Raw genomic sequence first — 14328 nt, 5'->3', positions numbered from 1 at the left:
GTAATGTACACACACAGGCGATAAGGAGGAAGGACCACCATGTGCTTGCTGGCGGTGGTGATTTGTGTGATGTGAATGTCCTCTTGTCTCTGCTATTCTGCTTTTTTTCGTAAGAGCAGCAGAGATAGCCACATAGCTGCCATGACTCATGGCAAGTCACAATCCGCTTCCAGCCAAGCATGAGATTTACCGCGAGGGCACGATGCTTGAAGTTTCCGGTTCATTTTTCCACCCTCCGTTGTGTAGGTGCCCCTGCCATCTGGTGAAAGGCCCTCGTATAGCGGCAAAGATGAGAAACCTTGATGGGTTCCAATCCCTGAACACGGCCACAGCCCTCTGTCTCTGCAGGGGTCAATGACAATTTTCTCTCGCCCGAGTAATGTTTCATTCATTAGTCTTGCAGTCAGACTTTTAGGCTGCAGCTGGTACACCTGACCAGGAGCCGAGCCAGACTTTGTAAACATTCAGGGCTCAGCCCAAACCTAGGGGTGTCTAGGGGCAGATGTTGTTTCCTATTTACGAGCGCCACATGCACTATCATTTAAAGCAATTGAATATAGCTTATACATGTACATCATTCAGGAAAAACACGATAATTGCCAAGGGGAAAAAAAATATCATGGAGAACCTTCATCCTACTTTGTCTTTAATTGTTGACTCATTTTTCCTCCTATCATCTAAAAAGAGGGACACATTGTCTGTTGTTACTATGTTTATAGTTACGTAACATAGAAAGGTTAAAAAACTATTTAAAAAAAAAAACACCAATAAACCACACTGCAGTTGTAGGCTGTGTAGTTTATATCTAAGCGATCCCACATACGCCATCCTTCTCCCAAAATAACTCACTTGGGTAGCAAATGCACCTTGTACATAACATTTGCTAAAAAATACACGGCCTAACTATTTTTGAAAGTACATGGTCTTTCGTTCAAAATGAGTGCTGCCTGTTAAAGCTCAGTGTGTACTTTTGAGTTAAAGCTAAGTAGGTGTCACTCTGGCTGCAGACAGATGGGAGACCCCATGCTGCAACCGGAATCTTCTCATCTATTTTTCTCTTATCTCTCTCTGTTTGCATATCTCCATTAGTATCCTTGGCTCAGTGCAGGCTGTCTTTTCACTCAGTGGGCTTTTACTCTGTCAATTTTATACGAATGCGATGGGGGTTCCCTCCACCTAAAATACCTAAAAATGTAATTACATGGAATGAATACTTTTTCCAGAGCAGAAATCCACCAAACTGTCTTCCATATAGTTGTCTGAGATTGTTTGCATTCACATTGAAGTGCAGTTTATGCAGAGATGGGCCGTCAGGGACAGCTAAGCCTTCTCTGCAGGCCTAAACAGAATCACAAAGTTATAGCTATTTTAAAATTAAATTTTTTCTCACAAATACACTACATGTATTATAATTATTTTTCCCTATTAGCTTATTTTCTCATTGCACAGCTCCTGTCTTCCAGCCTGCAGCGCTGCTTCAAGTGCAGCTTGTTTTAAGGAGAGCTTTTATCCAATCAGATTTCACCTCTATGTCTCTATGTAAGATGTTGTTGATTGTCATAGTCTTCAACCAATCGGATCTTTAGTTTGAGGAAAAACGGGTGATCGTAACAAACGCTAGCAGCCTTGACCCGGCAAGTAAAAGCATTTGTGCGTCACATTCAGTCCACCAACTACTAACGATTCCTGGCTGACAGCATCGGCGAAGAGTTGCAAATTGTATTGCGTCAACTTTACGGACTGGCATGTTTGGCAGTGACGATCCCAATGTCGACTGCCACTGTCGAGCGGACATTTTATGCCCTAAAACGCATCAAAACGTATTCAAGAAACACAACTGGGGAGGCTCAACTGTCATCACTCGCGTCCATGGCCATCGAGAAGGACCTGTTACTGGAACCGAAGCCACCGATGAACGGTACAACCGCGTCATTTATCTGTTTGGTAGCAAAGAGAGGAGGATGGACTTGTGTGTGGACTACATGCATAGTCCATTAATGACGCAGCATCCCTTTATCTTATGTATCTGCAGTCAGTGTATTTGTAGGTGTTGCGTTTCATGTAACATTTTATTACACTTGTCAAATGTTGCAGTGTTATGTGAATATGAGGTGTTTACACAAAACAAATAATAACCTGTAGCTGTGGCGTCATAATGAGGTTATTAGGTTGTTCAGCTGTAGTAAGACAGCACAGAAAGCCCAGGTAGAAAATGCACGGCCCGCCACTGAGTTTATGTGCATTTAGAACACAATTTGTACTTCTTCAGAAGTACCATAATTCTTTGTGTGCTCACCATGATAACATTCATAGTGGCATTCTTTGCTAACTTAAAAGGGGAGACGAGCATGTCTTTACGTGGGCACAATTAGGCCACTCTAAATACATTGCACATCAATAAAGTGTGCTTTGCTTTGCTTATAATGTCTCACTACGGATCATTAGAGAATAACATGACATTCTCTCTTAAATTGTGCTCACGTGACTTTAACTCCCTGTACGTTACAGTGATAGAAGATGTTTTCTGATCCTTCACTGAAGCAAAGTTTGCAATACCACCGGGTAAAAAACAAACTTTGAATTCCAAAAGCAAGCATTAATTGTTTAACAATGACCTACCATGTTTCACTTTAGAAAGTTTGACAAATGATATTTAAATTTCTTAATCTCTAATCTGTTCCCCACAATCACCTGTTAGAAATATATTTGTCTTCATTTTCAAAATGCTTCCCTTTGTTCACCACCTAGGGCAGGTCGTGGTCTGTGGGTTATCAGTGACACTTGATTAGTTAAGCAGCATTACCTTGAATATTGTTGTTGGTGCCAGTGAACTTTAACTGTTGGCTGGTCTAATATAGGAAAGGACTGATTCTAAATTATATGTCAAATGTATGTGTAAAATGTCTTTTTTTAATTAAGTTGCATTGAAATGCCTAATTATGTGTTAGTCAATTACTTAACACGTTTTTATTTCTTAAAAAATGTTTTCTCTCTGTAACTTTGTCCTTTGCTTCTCATTTCTCTCATTATAGATCGGCCTAATCTCTTATTGAGCATATCCCGCTCACATTTTGCATGTGCCTCTCACGTCGTCATTTTTTTGATTTCTCTTGTTGATATGTCTCCCTCTCTCCTCGAGTACTGGCTCTCCTCTCTCCCTGATGAGGCCAGCCCTTCCATGCCGATGAGACAGAGGGTGATTAAAGTGGAGCCTCATCTGGTGGGAAAACTGACCTCAATCAGAACTATTCTACCAAGAGGACGCTCTCCTCCTCTGTTTCCGTCCATCCATCCCTGCTCCTCAGTATATTCTTGACTCTTATCCACCATCCTTTATTCTCCCTGACCCGCTCCCTCGGCATGTCAGTGTCTCCCCCTCTCTCATCGTCCCTCTCTCTACTCTCATTTCTCATCTCCCCCATCCACTCACAGTGATCACTCTCAATTTGTCATCATCGGCTCTATTGTTCTGAGATGGTAATCTGTCCTTCCGGAGACTTCTCAAATTTGCTGTGTTCAAGAAAGCTCAGATTGACAAAAAAAGCTACTTTCAGGATATTCTTTTTATATGTATCCATAATTGCTGGAATTGTGAAAATAAAGTAATTGAATCAATTAAAATATAATATTTAAAAGTAAAAGATGAGGGCCATGTTGGTAAGAGTACACAACATGGCCCTCGTCTTTTACTTAAAACATATAATATTTAGCTCACTGTGGTTTCTTTCCATTATGCTTTAAGTTTAATGTGATGGCATTACAGGTGTAAAGTGACTTTCTTCTGAATATAGAATGTACAGTCTTGCCGTTAAGGTTTGGCCTAATGCACAACACTGTCAAATTCAAGTCATTGCCTGTTTGCTCGTCAATTTAGCTTGCTAAACTGAGACAAATGCTAATAATGTAGCACTGCAGCTCAAACCACAAGGGAGCTAACATGGACAAACATATACTTGACATACTTCACACATTTCAGTTTATTTTTATTATTTTGAACGTCATTGATTGAGGAACACTACACACCGCTGGAAATCCCAATGAGTCATCTGTCAAACTCCTCAGCTTAGTTAGCTGCGTTAGACTTAGCTAGTGAATCTCATGCTAACACCAGTGACAACCACTCTAAGAAGCCCACAAGAGGGCAAGGTAACTTTCAGGGAGAGTAAGATTACTTTTTTGAATTTCTTTCCTATAGGTCACTGCTCTTCTCTGGTAATTTTGGTGGGATGGAAATCAAAGTGGAATATTCTCTCTGCTGCCACAGTTGGTGAACAGTACGCTCCTTGTGCATCCCATGAGCTTGGTTGCTGTTACATTCAAAGGTCGTATTGTGTTTGCATTTCTAATCATTTACAGTATATTGACCGGTAGGCTACTGTGTTGATGTTTCAATTATACCATTATTACGTTATTACTCTTTCACAGGTGCACTTCTATTAAATACGTAACATTGACTTTTGGCATTACAAAATGTAACTATACATTTTGGTTTTCTTGATCTGGCCCCAGGGAAGAACACCATTTTCTGCATGTATGAAAACAAGGACATACTTGAGTTTTTACATGGTCATTTCTCTCTTTCTCTGTGTCACTGTTATTGTGAAAGGTCGAATCATTCTTAAACTTATAACATCAGTTCCCCCTTGAGATTGATTGTCTCTGGTAGAGTAAGAAGCTGGGCAAATACTAATCAATGTTCACACGTACATATTTGGCCTGTAATTGCACTATAAATTCACGTATACGTCGCACGTGTGGACTTAAAATAAAGGAGAGCAATCCTAGTGTGTCCTTTATAAATGTCAGACGTAATGTGTGTTGTCATGGCAACATTCATCCACAAACTAAATAAAACACTTTCCAGTTTTAGCTTTGCAATTACTACAATACATCATGACTGTCAGCCTTTGCTACACTTTCTGAAAATATAACATACATTTCCCACAAACGTGTGTGACGTGTGTCATTTTCTGGGGGTGATTGTAATCTGCAGTGAAGCTAGTTATGGATGCTTCAGTCCCTTGTTTCTATGGTGGTACTGTGACCGAAAGGGGGAGAAAAAAAAATAAATAAATGGAGGAAAACCCAAAATAAACAGAGATTTCACCCCACTCTCTGCGCACATAATTAGCAGGGATTATGCATTTGTTTATTAGTCTTTTTTTCTTGTCCCCATTTTATCAGCTGACAGCTACAGGGAGCAGATGTCACATGTTCTCTCACATATTCAGATGAAGCAAGCTCAGACACATTATTTGTATTCAGGAGTTAAGGGCAGTAAGTTTGACCCTTTATATAGTTCATATGTAATGAAGCTGGTGTTTTGATAGTCAAAACACTAAAGGGCAGAATGCGTTTAGTATAATTGCATATGCCCTCAATGACACTTTTGGGCTAGCTTGATTTTAATCTTCAGTTTGAAATTACACATGCTATCTGGAGTATTGAATTGCTTGGCCACCAGAGGCATTTAACTAGCTCTGCTGAACCGGAAGTGATGCAATCCCACTGGCCCCATTTCCAGTGATATTTAAATCCTTTTCTGCGTGGATGGTCTGGCCAATTGGCAAATTGCTCTTCCTCCATGCGTGCCCTGTTTTTGATTTGATTTGTTACGAATGTTTGTGTAAGTGCGTGGGTGTGCCGTTGTGCCATTTGATGTGATTTTTGGTGAAGATGTGTGCGTGTGGCCATCATTCGGTGCTTAATCCACAATCTGTTGTTTGCCAGAAAGACATATTTTTCTCACCTCACTGCTTTATTCAGATGAAATATGTATATATTTTCTTTCTCAATTTGCAGACTTATAAGTCGCCTTGATGTTTCACCCTCCTTTTCCGTAAGGAAAAAAACTGAAAAACAAAATTTTATCCATCATTTTGTTTATTTGACACCTAAAGCGTATTGTCAACTTGTTGACTAATTGGTCTCTTGTTGACCCACCAGTCAGTTCCAGCCATAGATACTAAAGTTCAGGGAGTCAGTCAGTTAAAAGCATGGATTTGGTAGGTAGATCGACAGAACAAGGTCAACAACACAACATATCCATTTAACCCCAATGCTCATCAAAAATGTTTACAAAACTATTCAAGAAATGTTCTTTTACCTTTGCTTTTTCCATGTGAGGGAAGTCACATTTCTATTCTTGACTGAGGCGTTTTAAGAGTGATGACAGTGATGATCATGATGATGATGACAGTGATTGCGGAAATTATGATTGCCATACCACCTGAAGGGGTAGCGCTAGTGTCGACAGATGTGTTTTAATGTCATTTATTAATTGTAGTCGTTCACTCTGAAAAGAGTCTGCTACTCTGCAGATTTATCTCTGTTTATTTTGCTTTTGCTTTTGCTTATGCTGATCTGAATAAAAACTGTCATACCTTTGTAGCCGCCTTTTGTCTGAAAGGTTCTCCTTAGATGTTCACTGTCATGTTTTTAAATGACTATGTCTGATGCACAATTGTCTCTGCATTGTTGCTCTCAGTATATACAGTCAATCATATTATCAGTGTGTTGAGTTGTTAATGTCAATAATTTATGTATGACACTATCCCAACCCGCTAGCAGCCTGCCCATGTGAAATATCATTAATCTCAATGTGCTTCAACTATAGTGTCAAAGCAAGCGGTGGAATTGTGCAAACAACAGATGCAGTAGTTGTTATATTGTCATCAACTTAACATTTCTGCACAAGATATTCACCTAGAATCCTTCAACAAAAGAGAAAAGTGGCAATTCAAAAGGAAGAGACAAAAAAACAAACATCTTGTTTACTTCAAGGGCATGCTGACGCACAAGGATGGAATGAAAGACTGGGATGACAATGTTAAGGAATGTCAGACATGAATCAGTAAAGGGGGGGAAAAAATGCAAAATAAGTTCACAATTTTTTAAGATTTCTTTGAAATGGTATTTCTTTCCTTTTCACCTTTGTCGCCTTTCCCACCACCAGCTGTCGAGGGAGGGAGGATTTCTCTTTGAATTGCCTCTCCTGAGGTTTCTTCTTATTTCTGATTTATTTATCGTCTAAGGAAGATTTTCATTTTATTCTTGGTCAGGAACCACGTTTAATGCAGTGAAGCACCATTAGCATAGAAGGTTCCCAGTAGGCAGATATGTATGACTTGTCACCGTTCATGACTGCCCCATGAGCGGCAGATTAATGAAGGTGAAAGGAAAATGACATAGCTGAGGCATGGTGTCAACAGACATGCAATAGCTCATGACTAACAGGGGCCATGTTTACCCTCAGTGTCCAGTGGGAGTGAGAGTGTGAGAGTGTGTCAACTGGTGAAAATGACTGAGGGTGTGGTCAAGTATGGGTTATCGGCACAGTTGCTATGCGAGAATGAGAATGTAATCGTGCAAAGAAATGGAAAAAGTGAGATGAGATTTGTATATTCTGTAATTACTTGATTTATTTCTGACCTGTATGTATTGTGTTTCAGGGAAGGGAGCAATTAGGAATTCACGAGAGAAGAGGCTGTATCATTTTGATTTGTTTTCACACTCTAATGACTCTTAATTTCAAGATGCAACTTGTTTTCGAGATATGAATGAAATATAATTATTGCCGGTGGTAGCTTACGCACATATTGTTTTTGCTGACTGTTACATTAGCCTGTAACAAGATGCACAGAAACACAATCATCCACTGCTTAATCATCTCAGTTAATATTTGGAACAGCATAAAGGCTTAAGGACATTTCAGGTAACATGCACAAAGACAACAAATAATTCATACACACTAATATGCACAAGCATATTTAAGTATATCAACACATTAACAAATGTTAACACAACCCCCCCCCCCCATCCCCTCCCACACACACACACACACACACACACACACACACACACACTCACACACACACACACACACATCACATCTGGCAGTCTTTGAAGTTGTCAAAGTGTTTTTTCCTACTTTCTCGCATGTTGTTATATTTTTTTCTTTCCCCCTTCATCTGTGACACACTTGTATCTGTCAGTCACCCCGGTAACAAAGACACATTGTTAGTGCAGCTCATTTAAAAGCATGTCGGCTGGTAAGACGTTCTCTTTTCGAAAAGTCAGTGAAAAGCACATTGATCTATGGACAATGAGATATAAAAGAGACTCTGTGAAAGTGTTGGACCACATTTTTTCATCGTGTTGGAAGAAGGAAACTTTCTTTTAAATGAGTTAATGTCATGACTACTGTCTGTGAACGCTGTACATGTAAACATAGCATATCATAGGTGTATGTATATTCCCTGGGTTTTCTAGATGCCATATGCCAATTATATAACAGACTACACATTACAGCCAAAACACGTCAGAGCACAAATAGATGTGAAATCCTCTTAATGTCTAAGAAGTAAGCCGGATTTGACTCCCTTTGGTGTATGAAGTCTGTCAAGGTAATATGTTTTTGGCAGAAAAGAAAAGAGAAATCTAAATTCTGATGATGATATTGTCAGGGGGCATTTGTTAATAAGTTTCTTTCAATTTGTTTGCTTTTTTGTCTAGTTTAGTTGTTTTTATAACAACTGATACAACCAGTAACCACAAGTGTATAAATGTGAGGGGACAGATAAAAAAGATTGTTTCAGAGGGTTTTTTCCCTCTCTGTTATGACTTTGTCTGAATCCAGGAAGGATAACTAGACAGATCACCGGCTCAATTAGCCCCACTGGCACTCGTGGGTGGCTGGCTTTGTTTTCCAAACGTAACACAACAAACTTTCCCTTCAAAATCACATTATACCTGAAGACAAGGACTGGAATTAATCGGTAACATGAATCACAGAAACACACAGAGACACACACTTACACCCACATCCACCATTTAGCAGTGAACCCCCTTTGTACGTTCTTTACCCAAGCAGTGGCGATTAGAGGGAAATCAATTTCTGGTGCCCATGGTTAAATTGATATCATTATGTTTAATGCTGGCTGAATAATGGATGACTGTATCATTGTATGGGGAAGTAATGGGACGAGGCAAAGCACAGGTAGACAGCTCGCCGCAGGTGAGAGCTATAATTATTGTCTCGTTCCTGGCACACCCAGACGTGTACTGGTGCATTCATAAGTGCAATGGGATCACGCAGGTGCCCATGCATACTAAAACGTGGCAATTCACGCTGCATATAATAATTCAACTTCAGTCATTGCCACTCTGTTGGTGACTGCAGTGCTGGAGGGAATCAAACATAGCAGCATGCATCTCTTGAATCTAAGCATTTCTAATTAGGCCAATCTAAAGCAGACTTGTTGATATGTTGCATTGTTTTCCTTCCGCTGGTCATCAACTCTGGCTCTCTTTCATTTCATTGTAAACACCTGTTCACTTAATTTGCAACAGCAGTCGGTTGCCCACTGATGTTTCTGTGTGGTGAAATAAGGGCAATAAGGAAATAACACAATTTCATAAAATGACTCACTCTGCATGTGCTGTGGACACAAATCAGGTTAACGTGTCTTTCCTGCTCTATTAAATTAATAATGTGACAGTAACTGAAATTAGATCATATTTCCCTGTGTCCCATCATTAAAAACAAGAAATGAATGTAGTCAAATAGAATGAGCACAACAAGATTAAAGTGCAACATGCAGGTTGGAATTTAAACGTTTTAGTTGATGAAGAGGATTTCCTTACTCATAAAGAATGTTTATAATCCTGTTTATGTGCATGCTAACTAGCTTCCAAGCGGCTTTCCTGCGGGTTATTGTGAAACCATTGGATCACCCATGTGTACTTCCTCGTGCAGAGCTCCAAAGCTCTAGAGGTTCAACGATTCTATGAGGAACCTTTCAACATTGATTTTGACATTACACTTGCACTTTCATAATTCAGGGTTCTATTTTGAGGATAATGAGATACAAGGATTTGGGATTATTTCCGTATGTATTACATTTTTTAATGTTACAGTAATGTACAAAAAAGGATCATTCATGAGAGTACATTTAGGTCATTTCATGTTAAAAAAAACACTTTATTTACTCATCATAATTCATGACAATGGACAAGGTATATTTATTATCGAGTAAAACACAAACTGTACTCCGTTGATTAGACGCTGATTTTCCATGTGATGGTAAATTTCTCATCCACATGAACAAGGGTTGGAGTGGCATCTATTATCAACCTCCTATAGACACAAAGAAAAGAGGTTAACATAGTTTACTTAATTGTATATGTTGTTGTTAAACCAGACATTGCCAATATTTCCTCAAATATCATATTGAGGAAATAGAAGAACATTCATTACACATATGCTATAATTTGAAAAAAAAATAACAAAGAAATGACTCCATGGTGTCTTCATTTCTTCTTTCTTAATATATGTATTTTTTACTGTTACAATATTTTTACGATTGTTGTCAGCTGAATGTTTGCATTTGATGTCTGTAATTATAAACTCCTTTGTGATTATGTTGCTTTATCGTGTCAACTGCGATCGACTCAAGCCCCTCACGACCCTGTAAAGGACAAGCGCTTTCCAGATATAGGATGGAGATTATTTATTAGTGAATGTAGTTTTCCAGCCAAATACTTATTTACTAATTTATTGATGAGCAGAAGTGACACCAATAGTGAACCACAACAGTGCTCGGGAGCGTTCTGCAGTCTAGGTTTAAACTGGGATTTGTCAATTGTCATTTCATGCTGTTGTAAAGGCTTTGTATTAGTAATGTATGTAAAGAATGTATGTGCAAGAGAAGTATAAAACATCTGACATGAATGTGAATAATTTAACTGTCGACACATTTTCCACGTGAGACTTGTCCAGGTCGTATAGTCGGCCTCCTGCCCAATGCTCTCTGCATAAGATAAGCTCCCTCGCAACTCGGCACAGAACAAGCGAGTACAGATAATTGATAGATAAATGGAACTTGCCCTTGAGAAGTTAAGTCTGGTAAATGTGACACGTGTGAAAATGGACACTACTTTCCTCCTGTCCTGTACCTTGTATCTGATTTAAAAGGAAAATAATCCCATTTAGTTCGTCATATAAAAAAACAAAAACATGTGTCCTCTACGCTTGCACATGTGACCATGTAAATGACAGTATGAATAAGCCTAAAATGATTCGTAATAAAACGTCCTGTACCAGACCGAAATAGCTTTGCCACCTCACTGTATTTAAATGACAGCGCCAGCCGCTTTCTGTTACTTTCAAGTCGTTACCCTATCAGACAATACTTAAGGAGACGAAATGGATTGTCTTGCACTGAAAACCACTTATTACCATACGCATACTGTGTCATCCTCATTCCCTCTCTGTCCTTCCTCCTTCCCTCGGCCCATCTTTCATTCCTCTTGTTTATCTCTTTCACCTCTCCGTTCCTCTCTCCATCTGTTTTTTTGTGATGCATTCTCTCTCTCTCTCTCTCTTTTCAGCGCTGTCTGTCCTTCCTTCCCTCTCTCTATTTTAAAGACAGACTGACTATTCATTATTCTCTACCCATCGTGCATCCCTCACACACACGCACGCGCACACACAAAATCCCTCTGTCATTCTGACTTTCTTATCTGCAATTCTTGCCGTCTCGCTCCTTGCTGTCCGTCTTCTCCGAGAACAGTATAAATCAAAAGGCTTGCGGGCTTTCTCACCTGCGATTATTTATGGAGCTGCTGTAGCTATCATTTCCAATGCATCCGATAAGTGCACTGAGTACAGTACACAACCTCGACAGGAATATATTAGCACAGGCCAAATGAGGAGAGGAAACACATGCTATCTTCTCCAAATGTGGCCTTGCTTTCCGTTTCTGGCGGCAGTAAAATGTCTGTCACCCATCCTCCACCTCAAGTTACACTGCAAGATGTGGCCTTACTCTTCCTCCCCAAACGTTGCAGTTTCTCCTTGAATGATCTAAAGTCTTCTGGCGATTAAGAACGGTGTCCTTTAGTTGAATAACCTTGGTTAAAAGTGACACCTTATAGCTCCAGCTGAAGGTTGTAATGGCACCCTCGCAGACTTCAATCAAGTAGGGGGCCACAAAATATCGTCCCGTGGGCCGCAATTGTCCCGCGAGCCGCACATTAAAAAGATTCTAGTGGTTTCTTGACAAATTAAGTTTAAGGAGCCCTAAAAAAAAATCACATAATTTGCATATTTATACTAATTTGGATATTTTTTGGAAAATCTTGTTTGTTTGCTTTCCAATGATGAAAAACAACATACGGTTATGTTTATCTTTTGAAGAAGATGTATCAAATATGTGTTCACAAGTGGTAATGTTGGTTTGGCTTCCGCCATCAAGATAAAAAACAAGATTGTGTGTAAAATTTGTTTTTTGTTAGACACACAACTAGATACATTTTGATATAGCCTTTGAAAGTTGGACGCAGGTTGAACAATGTGAAGGATGCCAAGAGTGTTCCTGGTGGTACAAAGAGAAATAGGAAGAAGGAATCATGTGGGTGTTAAGTGGTCATCAGAGAGATGGAGAGTTCCTACAAGTGGAGAGTTGGGAAATGAAGAAAGAAAGGAAAATAATATAAAGTCCAGGAAATTACAGAGGGGAACTTAAGTCAGATTGAAGAGGGGAGTAGAACATGAAGTCATTGCCGATGAAGAATAGGTTGCCTTGGTTACAATGAACTTCTCATTCAGAGAACCAACATTTTGTGAAAGTATATTCGGCAACCGACTGACTGACTGAGGTTACATAACAACATAACTCAAATTTCAACTACTGATCTTCCTTCGATGTAAAAAAAAACGGACCACATGCAAGTGTCCACGAAAAATGTGACTCATGACGAATGAATCACCTCCATTGTAAGACACTGTAACTTGGCCCATGGCTGGGCCTTGTGCACACAGTTCCTCCTGATTCTCTATTCTCAGTTCCTGCCGCTCACCCATTGGAGCAGATGATGGAGGCGGGCGAGAGGAAATGACAATCATTTTACACGAGCGGCCCTTCAAATCGCTGTCCGGAGTCAAATCTTCAGCTCGTATTCATTACAAAACAACAGTGTCAGAGGTTTATTACAGCTATCGGGTGGCACAGTGCTGCACAGCAGGGGGTTGTGAACCTGATGTTTTGTTTTTTTCTTTTATGGAGTGACAGCTTTTGACTGGCAGGGAAATGCTCAATCAACTTGAAGGCTTGTGCCGTAATGATGAAGGAGGCTCAGTGCATTAATGCTCAAAGTGAACTATTAATGCATGACAGTGATTGTTGGCATGTTGGACAGTGATTAATAATGTTTATTTTGGGGTTTAATAGAGCATGAGTGAGGGTGAACGCATTCACGCAGTCGGATGCAATGGAATATGTGTGCTTGAAACACATCATTAATAATGTTCCATTAGCAACAAAGTTTCCAATCCGTGCTAGGGGGGGGTCTCTCAGTTTAATACGTATGTTCCTAATGGTCAGTGAATAATACTTGGTGAATTGTTTTTACACAAAAAAAAAAAAAACGGTGATTTCAAGCAGCAATTCACTGTCAATTGGAAACTGGAAAATGTTTTCCGTTTTCTTAAATGGTTGTCCCGCGGCTTTGAAGCTGCTGTATAATGTGGTTTGTCCATTAAAATGAAATATATCCACAAAACAAATAAACAGGATATACCATTACGTTTCTGTCTGCAACTGTGCATTTGCGGGTCACGGCGCTGTGCCCTATGTTGATGATGTTGGTCGGCGTTCTGCTGAGTCGTGTTTATCATGATGAAGCTGCACGATGGCAGAAACGCATCAATTTAAGGCCTTTTTTTAAAAACTCGAGCATAAGGAAGGCACTATGTGTAATAACTGATCCGACTGGCTCTATACCAAAGTACCTTATCATTTATACAGATAGATATTGTACTATGACTACATTTACTGACCAGAGTGTCGGGGTTGATCTTCGGGATTAGTGGGTGTGACGTTCCAGCCGCTGTCAGGGTTACGTTGGTGAGCGTCACATTGCCTGCTCCCCAAATCCTCACCTCACCCAGGGTCAAGCGGTCAGCAGGGGTCAGACCGCTGTGGACGACCTGACTCGACAAGGTGTTCTGGAAGTGAAAGTGTCGGAGACGGAGGAACAAAGACACAGGGTTATTACAAATAGATCCAAAAAAAGAGAAAAGAAAATAATGTACTTGATTCATATTAGGTGAAATCTATTCTCCTCTATGCTTCATCTCTTTACCGAGAGTGATTTAACATTTGAGTATCTTTCTCCATGTCATTGGGTTTTATATGCACCATATTATAATTTGTACTCTCTGCTTTGCTTTGAGTAGATCATCTTCTGCTGGGAGAGTTTCGATTGTGTGTGCTTTTACTATGCTCACACAAGTGAGGGACACACATATTTGGGCACACGTACAAA

The 14328-nt window shown here is 39.8% G+C and overlaps 1 protein-coding gene across 1 annotated transcript in view; it reads right to left on the bottom strand.

Annotated features, from left to right (window-relative positions):
- Nucleotides 1-10059: 10059 nt before the first annotated feature.
- si (sucrase-isomaltase (alpha-glucosidase)) overlaps nucleotides 10060-14328 on the bottom strand; it is a 60345-nt gene continuing 56076 nt past the window's right edge. The window contains 2 exon segments of the mRNA XM_034549028.1: nucleotides 10060-10138; nucleotides 13881-14008. Of these exon segments, the coding sequence (XP_034404919.1) occupies nucleotides 10060-10138; nucleotides 13881-14008 (207 nt within the window).

This window comes from Cyclopterus lumpus, chromosome 13 (assembly GCF_009769545.1).
Source record: "Cyclopterus lumpus isolate fCycLum1 chromosome 13, fCycLum1.pri, whole genome shotgun sequence".
NCBI lineage: Eukaryota > Metazoa > Chordata > Actinopteri > Perciformes > Cyclopteridae > Cyclopterus > Cyclopterus lumpus.
This window is presented reverse-complemented; position numbering and strand designations above follow the sequence as displayed.